The following is a 14,340-nucleotide window of genomic DNA, read 5'->3' as shown; positions in this document are numbered from 1 at the left end:
CCCTGGGTCTTTTGTGGGTGCTAGTAGTGAGGGCGCAGTGTGGAGAGGTGGTTTGCTAGCCCAACAGGAACCAAGTATGGAATTCCAGTGATAAAAGATGAAGAAAATGTGTAGTTGTGCGGGGAGGGGGGGCTAGGGAGGGCATATCCACTTATCTTGTTAGCTGGCGGCGTGTTTAAGCCCTTAGAAGCTGAGTGGTTAATGTTTTCTTGTTCCACCTGGCCGCACCTTTCGTTCCTTACAAGGTTGTATGTTCATTCAGTAGGCACCCCCTAACTCAGTGCCAGAGCTGGGGTGGGGGGTGGATTATATCCAGCCTCTGCGTTCTAGATCAGTAGTGGGTTTGTCCCCAGCTGGAGGGTGGCAGGACCTGTATCAGAAGAGGCTTCACGGAGGAGGTGACATTTGGAAATGGGCCTTGGAGGTGAAGAGGAATTCACTAAGATGCAAAGGAAAGGGACAGAAAAGGCAGGCCTTGCCAGCACAGGGCATTTTAAGTGCTGAGGAGGCCAGAAGGGCCTTGCTCCCTTCTAGGAGTAATGAAAAGCCTGGTTGCTAGGGGTGGCAGGGACAGGTGGGGACTTGAGTGCCACGATTGAGTCTCAGGATTTACTTTGAAATTATTGGCTGTTCTTAGACATCCTGAAGCAAAGAGGTTTGAAGTCTGATTTGACTTGATGTGTCAGTTTTCTGTGGCTGTGACAAAATGCCTGAATAATCAACTTGCAAAAAGGAAAATATGTGTATTTGTGGCTCGGGTGTCAGAGGCTTCAGATCATGGTTGCTCGGCCCTCATGGCAGGAGTGGGTGGCTGTCACCTAATGACAGCCAGGAAACACAGAGAAAGGAAGACTGGGTCCCAATATCCTTGAAGGGCACACCTCCAATAACTTCCTTCCCTTAGCCCCCCTCCTATAGGTTCCACCACCTCCCAGTAGCATCTCGGGCTGGGGCCCAAACATATGGCTTTTGGGGGACACTTTCTAACAACAGCAAGGCGGCAAGACCAAGCCTATTTTTGTGGAATAAGAAGCATCGGTGCCCATTGGGTGGGTCAGTGTGGTGGTTAGAAGGGTGGGGGGTGGGAATCACCACTGAGGCTAGCGGGGGCGGGGGGGGGGGCGGAGGAGGCCCACTGAGGGTAGAGGATGAACCTGGAGTGAGGGTTATTCTGGGAATTCAACGAAGGGCTCTATCAACTGTAAAGTGCAGTGCTGGGATAAGCAAATGGTAACCCCATGCGGAGGAGACAGGGAGCATCCACCTAGCAAGAAAGGTGAATGGGTGCCAGGAATGTTGAGATAATAGAGGGAAATGGCAACCATGCGCCCATCCCCTATGCCTAACCCAATCAGGTGCCTCTATCATATTCCCCAGACGGGGACACGGAGGCTCAAGAGGAGAAGGGACTTGTACAAAGTCCCAGCCCTAGGAAGTGACAGAGCCAGGATCCCAAGCCCAGTGCATGCCATCTGGACACTCAGATCTGGGGTGAAGACTGCTCAGAGTGTCCTTAGGAAGCCAGGGTCACGGGGGGGGGGGGGGGGGGCTAAGGATCCCCGGAACTCCTGTATCTCCGCAGTCATCTGTGGTTTAGGAGAAATGAATCAGATCTGTAATCCATGTTTGAATGCTTCTGAAAAAACGGTTTTCAGAGTTTTGTTTATTAGCTTTATGAGTTTAATAAATTGAGCATTAAACAAATAAACCAATAAAAACTGAGAAGAGCTGGAGATGTGATCTCACAGCCTGGGACTCTTCAAGGGAGGGATGTCCCTACAGATGGAATGTCTTGCCCCACAATCCCAGATGATCCTCCAGGAGAGGGACAGCAACGGCACAGAAGATGCATGTGTGTGTGTGTGTGTGTGCACACGTGTGTGCGTGTGTGTGTGTGTGTGTGTGTGTGTGTGTGTGTCGGGATGTTCAGTTTGTTTGTTTTTCAAAAAACCCCAGACACTCAGCCCCACCTTCTGAGTAGTAAGCACTTGGGGTCTATCGGGCCCCTCCCAGGACAGTTCACAGACACAGGCATGGTCCCCAGAATGCAGGACACCCTGGGATTCCCAGGGCAGGGAGGGAGACTGGGGAGGCTGGGTGTGACCTTGAAGGAGTAGCCTGCCCCTGCCCTTGGTGTGCTCATCTATAAAACGGTGATGAGATGGCTCTTCCTTTTGGGGTCCTTTGGGGACTTAAGAAGGTGACGCAGGGGGATGATCTCTGAGCATGAGCACTCCTCTGGAATGCTAATGAGACCCCCCAGATCCTGAAGCCAGGGGTGTTCCACCCAGATCAGGCCAGACTGAAGCTGGAAAGGTCAGCCTGAACCAAGGGGGGCACAGAAGCTGGGACTGGAAAACCCCTCCAGTGTCAGGAAGGCCTCAGGAATCATGGAGACCCCACAGGGGTGACCCATGAAGACATTTGGGATACAAGTGAGACAAAAGAAGGGCAGATATTGGCGAAAGCCTCCTCCATACTAGCACAGAACCAAAAGGCTTTGAATGCATCCAACTTGCCGGGCACACACCTGTGATCCCGGTGACTTTGGAGGTCAAAGCGGGAGGATCAGAAGTTCAAGAGCAGCCTCGGCAACTTAGCAAGACTCTCAGCATCTTAGGGAGACCTGTCTCAAAATAAAAAAGTTTTAAAAGGGGCTGGGTATGTAGCTCAGAGGTAGAGCCATTGCCCGGGATGGACCCCAGGCTCTGCCCTCTGTGCTCACTGTTTTACGCTGACAGTGAACTCATTGCCTCTCTGTGCTGAGAAGCAGGCAGTGGTGTTGAGTCCATTATACAGACAAGTAAACTGAGGCTCAGTAAGAGCCAGTCACCAGTCAGCAAGTGGGAGAGCCAGTGTGACCCTCACGTCCTCTCACTGCAGGGCCCCCTCCCTGCCTTTGGCTGGCCTGCCTCTTCACACCTCCTGGGGGCTGGTTGCTCCAGGCCCTCCATGGTGGGAGAATCAGAGAGAGGAAATGGGGCTCACGGAGAGGAGGGGAGCCACTGGTGCCCCCAACCCCTCCCACCCCCACCCCCACCCCGTTAACAGCTCTCACCCCAGCACTGCACATAGACAAAGGCAGCCCCATAATTGGGAGTGAGTATTTCATGCGTCCCCCCCGATGTTTTATTGGGTGGAGAGATGCTTGGAGACCAAACGGATGGCACATTCCGTTTATAAAGTGCGTGCCGTTTGTTTTATTTCCCGGGTTTTTGCAATCTAGATAACAGATGACGCCCCGAGTGGCTGGCGCTGCCTCCGTAATGGCGGCACCGAGCCTTTGGAGAAGTATTAATAATAGATTGTGTTGATGAGTTTGGAGAAAGTAGCAATCCACCCCCTGCTGCCAAGGCATTAGCGCGCTGTTCTCAACAGCCAGCATGGTGGATTCGACCGCGAATGCGGGTCACCAGCCCGCACCCCCACCCCCAGCCTAAGGAGGTCTCCTCTCTGGGAGCCACCCAAGATGTGCTGACCCTGGCCTGGGACCTGGCCCTGCCATTGCTGCAAAGACTCCGCCTGTGTCTGTCTGCTCAAGGGCAGCCTGTGGACCTCAGTGGGGGTCCCTCGGTCAGGTACAGAGGGCCAGGGAGGGACACAGGGCAGGAGCATCCTCCATGGTCATTTGCTTCTGCAAGTCCTTAGCAGAGGTAGCTAGTCAGCCAGAATCCTTGAGGTGCCCTGCAGCTGCCACGGACAATTGAGTAGGTTGTGCTCTGAACAAGAATATCCAGTCAAAGGATAGACCTGGAGCTGAGACCCAGCTGGTGTGCCCTTTGCAAAACCTGCAGTGTGTGAGCTGGAGGCGGCCGCTTGCCTGGGGTGCAGAGCTCAGCCTGAGCTGCGCAGGCTCCAGGCCTATGCTTGCCTCTCCTCAAACATGCAGGGGCCTCCTTGAGGATCTGGTGGAACCAGGCCCTGCTTCGTAGGACCTCAGTAGAGTTGGGCGCCCTCAGAGTGCATGGCCACTCCACAGTGATGCTTACGGGGTTATGTGCTCAGGATCATCACATCCTGGCCACGTATCGGAGGGATGTCCTGTTGATGTCCCATTTTACAACAGAGTGAGCTGAGGCCAGAGGAGAGCTCAGGGGAGCACAGAGGAGGCCGCTTCCCCTAGATGGGGCATCAGAGAAGGCCTCCCAGAGGAGGTGGCATTGGAGTTGGGCGTTGCAGGATGAGTAGGAGCCCACCGGGAAGAATAGAGGTGGGTGTCCGGAGAACCTGGAGGTGCCTCCAAGCTGAGCGTCCTGGTTAGTGCTAGGACAGCAGGCAGAGCTCAAGCTGGCCCTGTCCACTGCACCCCAGTGGCTCGCCGTAGGCGGTGCATGGCAGCCCCGGGAAGGGTGGCAGGCCCAGAGCCTCACATTTATGGCCATTCCTGTTCCAGAGCCGATTAGTGGAGAATTGCAGCTGTAATCCTTGCCCGCGATGGCGGGCCATAAAGAGGGATGGGATGCGCACAGCGCTCCCAAGGTGGCGCCTGCAGACGTGGCCCGGGGACGCAGGGAATGAAAAATGGTTTTAATTCCCTCCCAGCAGCAATAATTTGATTCTTCATAAATTTTTCCATCAAAGTGTTGTTGAGGCCGAGTTCCCACAGAGCAGGGCGCGTGATGGGTAGGGGGGGTGTCAGGGGGAGCGGTCAGCAGCCAGCAGAGGAGGGGCCTATCGCCCAGCCCCCCAGCCAGAGGCAGAGACCCCCGCCAGGGTTGTCTCCAGAGACGGGAGCAGGAGCCACTCTGTCATGGAGGGACTGGATCAAGTCCAGGCTGGGAGTGGCCCCCATGTTGACTACCCATCTGGCTCCGATGCTCCCCTCAGGGCCTCAGTGTCCCCATCTCTAAAATGGGGCCAGTTCAGGTTCTTGCCCCATAGGTTTGTTTCGGGGGCTTATCTCCTGTCTGCTAAAATGCTAAAATGGCTGCCACGGTGTGCTTGCCCCAACCCCCACTGTGGCGATGCCTGAGCTGAAACCAGGTTAATAAGACGTCAGTCAAACCAAGGCACAGAAAAGAGCATGTCGAAAGGCCACCATGATGGCACTTTGAAGAAACAGCAGCTGTTCTGTGAAGCACAGAAGGTGGTGAAGGAGGAGGCAGGACCATGGGGCCCCTGATCACCAAGTTGGGCACTTGATGTTCTTCTAAGGGACTTAGGGAGCCGGGAAGAAGGTGGAGCAGGCAGCAGCAAGATCAGACATCTGTTTAAAAAGATCCTTCTGGATCCTGTGTTGGGGAGTCAGGTGAGAGAAGGTTGAGGGGTTAGAGTAGCCAGGAGCCTGGGGAGGGGATTGGGGCAGCTACTTAGGCAGGGGAGGGCCCGAGGCTGAAAGGCTGGACAGGATCAGGGATGCACGGATGTGGGGTTGAGGGAGGAGTAGGGAGGAGGCAAAGTAGGGAATTGGGATGGGTGGGACCCTCGCCCCCAATCACCCTGCCCTGGGGGAAGGTGGACTGACCCTACACACTGCCCTCTAGTGGCCACCATGCCTCTGGGTGGAGGGGCCCTGAGCAGATGCACCCAGGCCAGGACTCACCTTGGGTCACTTGAACCTGCCAGGCAGAAGAGTAGGCCTGCAGGGCCCTCCCACTGCCTAGCCCTGTGCCAAGGAGGGTCTGTCCCATGTGGGCTTGGGGGTCCGGGTGGCAGGAGGGAGAGGTCCTTGGAGGCAGTGGCCTCTGGGAGACCCTGGGCCCAGCCGACACGCCCACTCTGTGCACTGGCAGGCTCTTTGCGGCCAAGTGCAGTGGCTGCATGGAGAAGATCGCACCCACTGAGTTCGTGATGCGGGCGCTGGAGTGCGTGTACCACCTGGGCTGCTTCTGCTGCTGCGTGTGCGAGCGGCAGCTGCGCAAGGGTGACGAGTTTGTGCTCAAGGAAGGCCAGCTGCTGTGCAAGGGCGACTACGAGAAGGAGAAGGACCTGCTCAGCTCCGTGAGCCCCGATGAGTCCGACTCTGGTGAGTGCTGTCCCTGGGCCAGCTCCTCAGCAGGGACCTGAGCCACGCAAGGACAACACACCCCCGCCGCACAAGCACACGGACACTACCGTGCACACCACCCCGGGCTTAAAATGCACCCGGACACTGGCCCTGAATCACATGACCCTACAGACACGAGCATGTGATCACACTTGCACACACACAGGCACGCCTGGGAGCACGAACGCACATACATGCATACAGGTGTGAATATGTATTCACGCGTCCAACATGCAAACCCTACCCAGGTACACACAGGCGTACACACTCGGACACACACAGCCAGGCACTCATGGCTGCACTTGTGTGTTTGTGCACATACTCCCACCCACTGCCCACGTGCACACACAGACATATGCACAAACTGTGTAATGTGCAAAAGGCTGGGGAGGTGGCTGGCCCCCTCAGGGGCATCCTGAGCCCCACAGTCACGGTATCTGCATGCACAGGGATCTGTCACTGTGGGGGCCTTGGCGGAGGTAGTGGGCTCTTCTCCCTCTGTCGCTGTCTTCCCTGGGCAGGGCATCACCACAGCCCCTCCTGCGGCTGCCAAGCTCCCCCTGAGGAGCAGAGGCCAGGCTGTGCCACTGCCCATTCGTGCCAGGCCTGGGAGAGGGAAGACCGGCCCCTCCACAGGGCTCATGATCTGAGAAAGACAGGCCTGGAGGAGAGAGCCCAGCTCAGGCGAGGGCAGCAGGTGGCCTGGCGGTAGGCGGGGTGGGGAGGCTCGGCTGCCCGTTGGGGCTGGCATCGCTGCAGCCCAGTATTCAGGGGAACGGAAGTGCTGCACATGCTTGTGGTGTGGGTGTGTGGCTGGGTGAACACACGCTTTTCACACTGCATGTGTGATCATGAAACACATGATCAGTGTTGCAGGCCTATGTGTCCCTGCCTGTGGCATGTGCCCCTGGCCTGTGTCTGTGAGCGGCATGGGCATGGGCTGCTGTGGGCCAATTGCTAATCTGCATGTGCGTGTCAGAGAGTGAGTGTTCCTCCATGTATGCACATGCACACCACTGCCATGTGTACTCTGGCGTGAGGACGTGTGGTACATGTCCTTTGTCAGTCGAATCTTAGTCCCTGGAAGCTTCAAGAAAGAAGGCCCCTTGTGTTCTCCTCTTATCACCCCACACCCAGCGGGCACGCAGCTAGTGCAGCGGAGACTTCTCTTGAAGGCAGCATGCTGGGCTGAGGTCTCTAGGGTGACAGAGGTCCACAGGATAAGGAGGGTCCAAGGCAAGATGGGTTGGGGGCAGTCTAGGGCCAGCCTGGGCCACAGATGCCATCATCTGTCTTAAGGGTGTCCATCAGCCCTAAGAGGCCAGCAGACCTGCCCTGCGTGCGAATGTGAGCACACCCTATACGTCTGGGACCCGGCAAGGCAGGCTGCCGGCTGGGAAGGAGGGCTCTTGATCCCGGGGTGCTGGGCACCCATAGCAGGTGTCAGCAGATGGAGATGGGATCTTGTCAGGTGTCATGTCACCTTTGTCACCTGAGGCTACAAGCTAGGACTTAGGACTGCCCCTCAGCCCTACCTGACAGGCTGGGTTGTGTCCCCCACAGTGAAGAGTGAGGACGAGGATGGGGACATGAAGCCGGCCAAGGGGCAGGGCAGCCAGAGCAAGGGCAGCGGGGACGATGGGAAGGACCCACGAAGACCCAAGCGACCCCGGACCATCCTCACCACGCAACAGCGAAGAGCCTTCAAGGCCTCCTTTGAGGTCTCGTCCAAGCCCTGCCGGAAGGTGAGTGGCGGCTGGGGTGGGCCGGGCGGGGGCCGAGACCCGCTGCCCTGCTGCCCATCCAGGCCCCACCGCCTCTGCTCCTGCTGGGGGCAGGATGGCCCTTCACCTCCCCAATCCCCCACCCAGCTGTCCCTTCCCAGCTGTCCCTGCAGGCCTGACCTGTCTTCCTCTCTCTGGACCAGGTCCGAGAGACGCTGGCAGCTGAGACAGGCCTCAGCGTACGCGTGGTCCAGGTCTGGTTTCAGAACCAAAGAGCAAAGGTGAGAGGCCACTTCCTGCCCCCGGTGCTCCTGGGGCCCAGACATGGGGGGCTGGGAGTGAGTGAGGGCAGGGAGGCGGGTGGGGGGACATGGGGGAGCGCGGGGCAGGCAGGCCTGACCGACGCTCCCCTGCAGATGAAGAAGCTGGCGCGGCGGCACCAGCAGCAGCAGGAGCAGCAGAACTCCCAGCGGCTGGGCCAAGGTGAGCCCGACGACCCTCCCACCTTCCCGGAGAAAGTCCCACGCCCCACGCTTGTCACACCCTGTGTTCTTCCACATTGCTGCCCACAATCAGGCAACACCCCAACCTCCTTCCCGCCCTGGCTGCTTCTGATTGTCACTGGTCAGGGAATGGTTTCATGTCCTTTATGTCCCCTCCAAAGAGCTGCCTTTCCCATAATGACCTCGACAGAGATTCTCAGGACCCCTCCTGACTCCTGTCCCCCCAGTTGCTGGGCCTGTGTCTGCCTCCCCCAGTCTTTCCCCACAGTCCCTCCCTGCCGAGACCATCCCTCACTCCTGATGTCCTCAGGGGACACTCAGCTCAGCCCCCAAAGCGCGCCCACGATTGCCCACCCTCCACCTGCCTCCCACGCTGGCCCCTGTCTCCCCATGCCCACCCCACAGACGGGACTTTCGGATCCTGCCCTTGGCTGCTGCTCCCTGCCCCAGCCTGGTGTGCCCCTCCCCAGGGGCTCTCTGGGTCACTCTGGGCTGGGGCTCCTCCCTCCAGACGCCTTCCTGGGCCTCTTTGGCCTGGCTTCAGGCCCCATTCTGGTGCTCCCAGATGCAGGGCCAGGTGGGATTGCTATTGTCTGATGAGGCTCCGCCACCCTGGCCACCTGAGGACCTTGAGCTGGGGTTGGGGCGGGCAGAGCAGGTGGGGAAGGCCAGGTGGGGAAGGCCAGGTGGGGAAGGCCAGGTGGGGCCCAGATCCTGGAAGGGAACTGGAGCCATAGTAGATCTGGTGCTGGGGAGTCCGATGTATGGGTTGTCTAGGCCAGAGACGGGCCCCTGGGCAGCCCCGAGGAGGTCATAAGGGACTCCTGGGGACATCTGCGGAAGCTGCCCGGCCAGCTGGTGAAGGTATGCACTGTCCCCAGAGGTCCTGTCAAGCCGCATGGAGGGCATGATGGCCTCCTACACGCCCCTGGCCCCGCCGCAGCAGCAGATCGTGGCCATGGAGCAGAGTCCCTACGGCAGCAGCGACCCCTTCCAGCAGGGCCTCACGCCACCCCAAATGCCAGGTGACCACATGAACCCCTATGGTAAGCCACCCAACCCCCGCTGCCCTAGCACTGCCCCTACCCCGGCCTGGCCAGGCAGGCTTGGGGCCATGATGACCACTTGCTGCCCAGGGGCCCAGGCCAACCCAGCCACCTGCTCCCTCCTGACGGCCAGCGCCCCAGTCTCTGGGTACACACTGGCCGGTAGGCCGTCCTATCTTTCCTGGCCTCTGGCCACAGAGCCTGCAGGGATGATGGGGCCCCCAGGAGCCCCTGCCTGCACCTGGTCCTGACGCCCCTCCTGTCCCCCAGGGAACGACTCCATCTTCCATGACATCGACAGCGATACCTCCCTAACCAGCCTCAGCGACTGCTTCCTGGGCTCCTCGGACGTGGGCTCCCTGCAGGCCCGCGTGGGGAACCCCATCGACCGGCTCTACTCCATGCAGAGTTCCTACTTCGCCTCCTGAGAGCCAGCTGGGCCCCAGGGACGCTTGGGCACAGGGCCTGGGGTGAGAACGCTGGCCTCAGCAGCCTCCACACGGCCCTGGCCTGCCGCCCACACGGACTCTACCGACAGCCATACGGTGCCCTCCCCTCAGCCGGCTGGGCTTGGCGCACGTGTCCGCTGGGCACAGCCGGACAGGCAGATGGGCGCAGCCGGGGCAGGAGCTGTGTCCTGCCCACAGAGACCTTGTCACCCCCAGGGACCCAGAGCTCTCGGACAGCCACTCGCCTCCCAGCCCCACCTCGACTCCATCGCCTTCTCCCTCCCCATCTCTTTTTTGGGAAGCGTAAATTCTCTCTATTTTTTTAAACGTCCTCTCTGTGTCCAGCCAACCTCCATGCCCCCCCATGTCACCCCAGGACGATGATGATGTGACACAGTCAGTGCCTGGTACCTGAGAGCCGTGGGCATAGAGCGCCCGCACTGTGCCCATCTTTCCCTCCAGTGAGCACAGGGGCCACTTCTGAGGTCCCAGGTAGCCCAGGGCCACTCCTCAAGCCGGAGCCTGGAGGGAAGTGGGGAGAAGCCCAGCAGGTGTGACAGGCAGACCCAAAGGGACAGACACACATGCAAATGCATGCATACCTCCAGGCACCCCCCATGCAAAATACACGTGTGCACACACACACACACACACACACACACATCCACACCCTTAGAACTGCTGAAAGAGGCGGAGGGATGTTCTGTGGGTCTGCCTTGTCGGAAGGGGAAAGGGGGCCATGAGGGACAGGGACTTCTCAAGAGCAATTGGAGAGGGAGGAAGAGGAGAGGCAGGGTTGGGTTTGAGATGTGTAGACCCAGGTGTACCCTCACCTGGCCCAGGTGAGTCAGCCCAAGACCCAGCCAACTCCAAGGTCAGAGTCGGAGTCCCTGGCACAGGGAGAGTCAGGCCGAACAGCAGAGCTTCCATGTGGAAAGGGACTCTAAAGTCGCCTGCTGGGCCTGCCAACTGGTACCTGGCTCCCTCCCAGCCTCCTCTGCCCTCCTCACATGCCTCCAGTGACTAGTGCCCGCCAGTGGCCTTCCTGCTGGTCGGCTTCTGTGTCTCCCAGTCCCTAGTCCTCGCTTCCCAGTGCCAGCCTTCTCCAGCTCTTCCTCTTAAAGCTGCGCCCTGGGTGGGCTGCAGCGCTCGTTCCCTCTGAAGGTGTGGGCAGCCATAAGTCCACTCTCCGCAGGCCCACTGTGAGCAGGCCCACGGCCTTCCCTACTTCAGGACCCCTTCTGGCTAATGTGGCCTGAGTGGTTTGGGCCCCTTGACCTTGGAAACTCACACTTCCCCTCTGTCACAAATCCCCTAGGCTTTGCACAAATGTGATGACTAAGCCACACCTGTTCTCTGTGAGCAGGTGGGATGGGAGGGGACATTCATTGTCTAGACACCTAGAGGACCCCAGCTTGTTTCTGGTTACATTTCCTCTTACTTGATTCAGCCAACCTGTGCAGTTTCTCTGCAACCCAACTCTGTGACCACTGACTTTCCCTCCCCCTGGACACTTCTGCCCGTTAGAGGAATGGCAGGAGGGCCACGGGAGCCTGTCCCCGTTCAGCACTGGCCCATAAACCAGTCCTCCTTGGGTGATGGAATCCGGGCACCCTGGCATCCATGCCCCTGCCCCATCCTTTCAACTCCATCCTGTCAGAGGAGGAAGTAAGGGCAAGCTGATGGTCCTCAAAGAGCCCTCACTGGCCCCCAGTGACCTCTGTGTCCTTGTCCAGGTGCTCACAACCCTGCCTTTAAATTTAAAGTCTAGCCCAAGGCCACCACCCTAAGGTCTGCCAAGTCCCACCTTGGAGCAAATGAGGATGACGAGGGGTCTCCCCCCACCTTCAGGCCCCTCTCCCTGGCTCCCCCTGGAATCCTCCAAGTCTACCAACCTGCTGTGCTGTTTTGCTCCTCTGTCTACTGGGGAGACCTTGGTTCCTCCAGTCTCCTCACCCCATCCTGCTTGTCACCAGACAGAGCTGTCAGAGGGAAAGATGTGGCTCAGCATCACCATTCAGGCTGAGGCAACCAGCCTGGCCCTTCTGTGCTCTTCTCATTACAAAAAGGACCTTGCCAGGGGCCTCAGCTAACATCCTCAGTCCTCTGCAGCCTCTGCCCACCTAGGTCTGGGCCAGCCATGCCCCCTTCCTGACATCCTCCCCTTTCTCTGGCACATGCACAGGCTGACTTGTGCCCAGGACACCTGAGGCAGATTCAGAGGAAGACACCCCAGCCCCCAGGAGACCTGGCCCTTCTCCTCCACACCCTCTAGGTTGGAAGGATCACCAACAGTGGGTCATGTAGCTCAGCCCTCATGTCGCAGCTAGAAACCTGAACTAAGAGAGGCCTGCCCCAGGCCTTGCAGCAAGTGTCAGAGCCAGAGGTAGAAACAGGAGCCCTGTGCCAGCCCCCTTCCCCCCGCATGTGACTGGCCTCCAGGTCAGGGTCCTGCCTTGTTCTTAGTGAACTTGCTGGCCCAGAGAGCCACCTCTTCCCACCCTGAGTCCAGCCCTGGCCTCTGCTGCCTTCATGGAGGGCTTCTCTCTTAGGAGATGCCCAGATATTAGGGACCCATTTTTTTAGGCAAGGAACCTGAGACTCAGCGCCCTGGGGCTCGGGGCAAGCTGAGATGAGCAGGTTCACGGGCACCATGGAGGAAGTGCAGCCCCCATGGGGAGGGGTAAGGAGTGACCAGGACCTCCCCAGCCCTGCCTGGTGTGGACCCATGAGCACTATCCGGGCTAGGACAGGAAGCCCCAGGGAAGAGGGCAGAACTCTGGTTCCTAGGGGGATGAGGCAGAAAGTGAGGGATAGACAGGGGTGTCTTGGAGAAGGACCAGGTTCCACTTCTCTGCTGGGAGTGGAGCTCAGGGGAAGGAACCTGCCCCAGGCAGCATGAGTCAGTGCAGAGGAGACACAGGACGCCTGCTCCACCTCGCCACCCCGTTGCCTGCTCAGGGCGACCTCCCCACTGCTGTGCTATCCCAGGAGATCCATGGAGGCCGCTGAGATGGGGACATTGTGGTTGCAAGGGGCCAGCAGAACCTGGAGGAGAAGGCGGGGGGCCAGGGTCCGGGAGGGGTTCCTGGGGGGTGAACGAGGAGAGTCCAGGCACCGCGTCCACATGAGCAAGTCCTGCCGGGGTCAGGTCCCCAACATGGGGTTGGGGGCAGCCTCTTTTCCTTTAGGGGTTCTGCAGCCCCTGGCAGTGAGGCTGCCCTGCCCACTCATCTGGATGTCTGTCCCCTCACCACTCACGCAGGAGCCTAGGGGATTGGCAAAAGCCCACCTGGCCCCGGCCTTGAGCTCTGGGCACCAGCTGGGGTGCGGAGACTCTGCAGCCTGGGGCTGGCTCTGCCCTGGGGAGGGTTCCACGCTCACGCACACACACTCACGCCCAGTGCTCACGGGGCTCCCAGGCACACGCAGCCTGGGATCGGGGGAGTGGGAAGGTGTGGCACACTGTGTGGCACCAGAAGGTGCCATTGCCAATGAGCCTCTTGGCCGGGGCCCCTGTCCCAAACCAGGGTGACGGGGGCTCAACACAGCAGGCGTGGGAGCAGGCCACAGGCATCCCTCCGTTTTCCGTGTACAGACTCACTGCCCCCTGCCATCCCCACACACATTTTATTTAATAACTTGTCATTGTTAAATTATTTATTAGCGTTACCACACCACCACCCCCGCCTTCCACTCACCTTCTGCCTCCTCCCACAAAAGCAGGAAATGGAAACAACAAGAAAAGATGAGACATCGGTATATTTGTAAATAAACCAACCTGTACACACCTGTGCTGCCTCTCCTTGGGGGCTGGGGGGCTGAGCCAGTCCTGCCTGTGACATTAGCCAGGGACAGCAGGTCAAGGAAGAGGGTCTTCCCAACCTCATCCCATAATCCTCATCTCCTCTGTCCTGTCCTAGCCCATCGCTGAGTCACCTCGGTCTTAAGAGGGGCGCACTCGTCCCACCCGGCTCTGTCCCACCCCCTGACAGACATCATTCAATCATTCCATCTCCCAACTGGTTTTTGAGAAGGGTCCCTTAAGCTGAGAACCAAGGATGGGTGGTGTCTGCTCCAGGACAGAGACAGCTGAAGCCAGCCTTGTCCCAGGGCGCAGCATCATGAAAAGCTTCCTGGGAGAAGCTCCATCTTGACCTGCAGTTGCCTGGCACAGCGGGCACAGGGGTGGTGAGGGTGTCTGTGAGTGTTTCGGGCAAGCGTCAGGACTCTGACCTGCAAGGACAGCTAAGTTCAGGGAGCAGCGATGGGCCTGGAGGCAGGGCCAGACCATCTGGGGTCTTGCTGCTGAGTCGGGCCTGGAGGGGATGGGATGAGATTAGGCTGACTGGCGGAGGTAACGTCCTGGTCGCTGGTCACTGAGATGGGGTGTAAGAGGAGAGGCTGATGTCCCCCAGGTGTTCGTATGTCTGCACATGGGTAGCTCATTGTGCATCTACGCCAGTGGGTCTCATGTCCACAGACCTGATATCCTACATCCTCTCATTCACCCTCCTTCTGACCGTTCCTTGGCAGACCTCCCCTTTCCTGTGGTGGGGACCGCCTGAAACCACCTTCAGGGTCTCTCCCTCTGCCAGTGAGTGCCAGCGCCCCCTAGAGGCAGCGTCACCC

At 59.0% G+C, this 14,340-nt stretch overlaps 1 protein-coding gene across 2 annotated transcripts in view; it reads left to right on the top strand.

Annotated features, from left to right (window-relative positions):
* Positions 1–13,428, top strand: part of LMX1B (LIM homeobox transcription factor 1 beta) — a 75,590-nt gene extending 62,162 nt beyond the window's left edge. Inside the window, exons 3-8 of one of the 2 annotated variants that reach the window (XM_081279795.1) lie at positions 5,733–5,965; positions 7,550–7,731; positions 7,914–7,991; positions 8,127–8,193; positions 9,095–9,259; positions 9,530–13,428. In XM_081279795.1, coding sequence (XP_081135921.1) covers positions 5,733–5,965; positions 7,550–7,731; positions 7,914–7,991; positions 8,127–8,193; positions 9,095–9,259; positions 9,530–9,687 — 883 coding nt within the window. In that variant the 3' untranslated portion in view covers positions 9,688–13,428. The remainder of the gene's footprint in view (positions 1–5,732; positions 5,966–7,549; positions 7,732–7,913; positions 7,992–8,126; positions 8,194–9,094; positions 9,260–9,529) is intronic. The other variant, XM_081279796.1, reaches the window with a different exon arrangement.
* Positions 13,429–14,340: the final 912 nt, after the last annotated feature.

Source organism: Spermophilus citellus (assembly GCF_964194105.1).
Source record: "Spermophilus citellus genome assembly, chromosome: 2".
In the NCBI taxonomy this organism is placed as follows: domain Eukaryota; kingdom Metazoa; phylum Chordata; class Mammalia; order Rodentia; family Sciuridae; genus Spermophilus; species Spermophilus citellus.
This window is presented reverse-complemented; position numbering and strand designations above follow the sequence as displayed.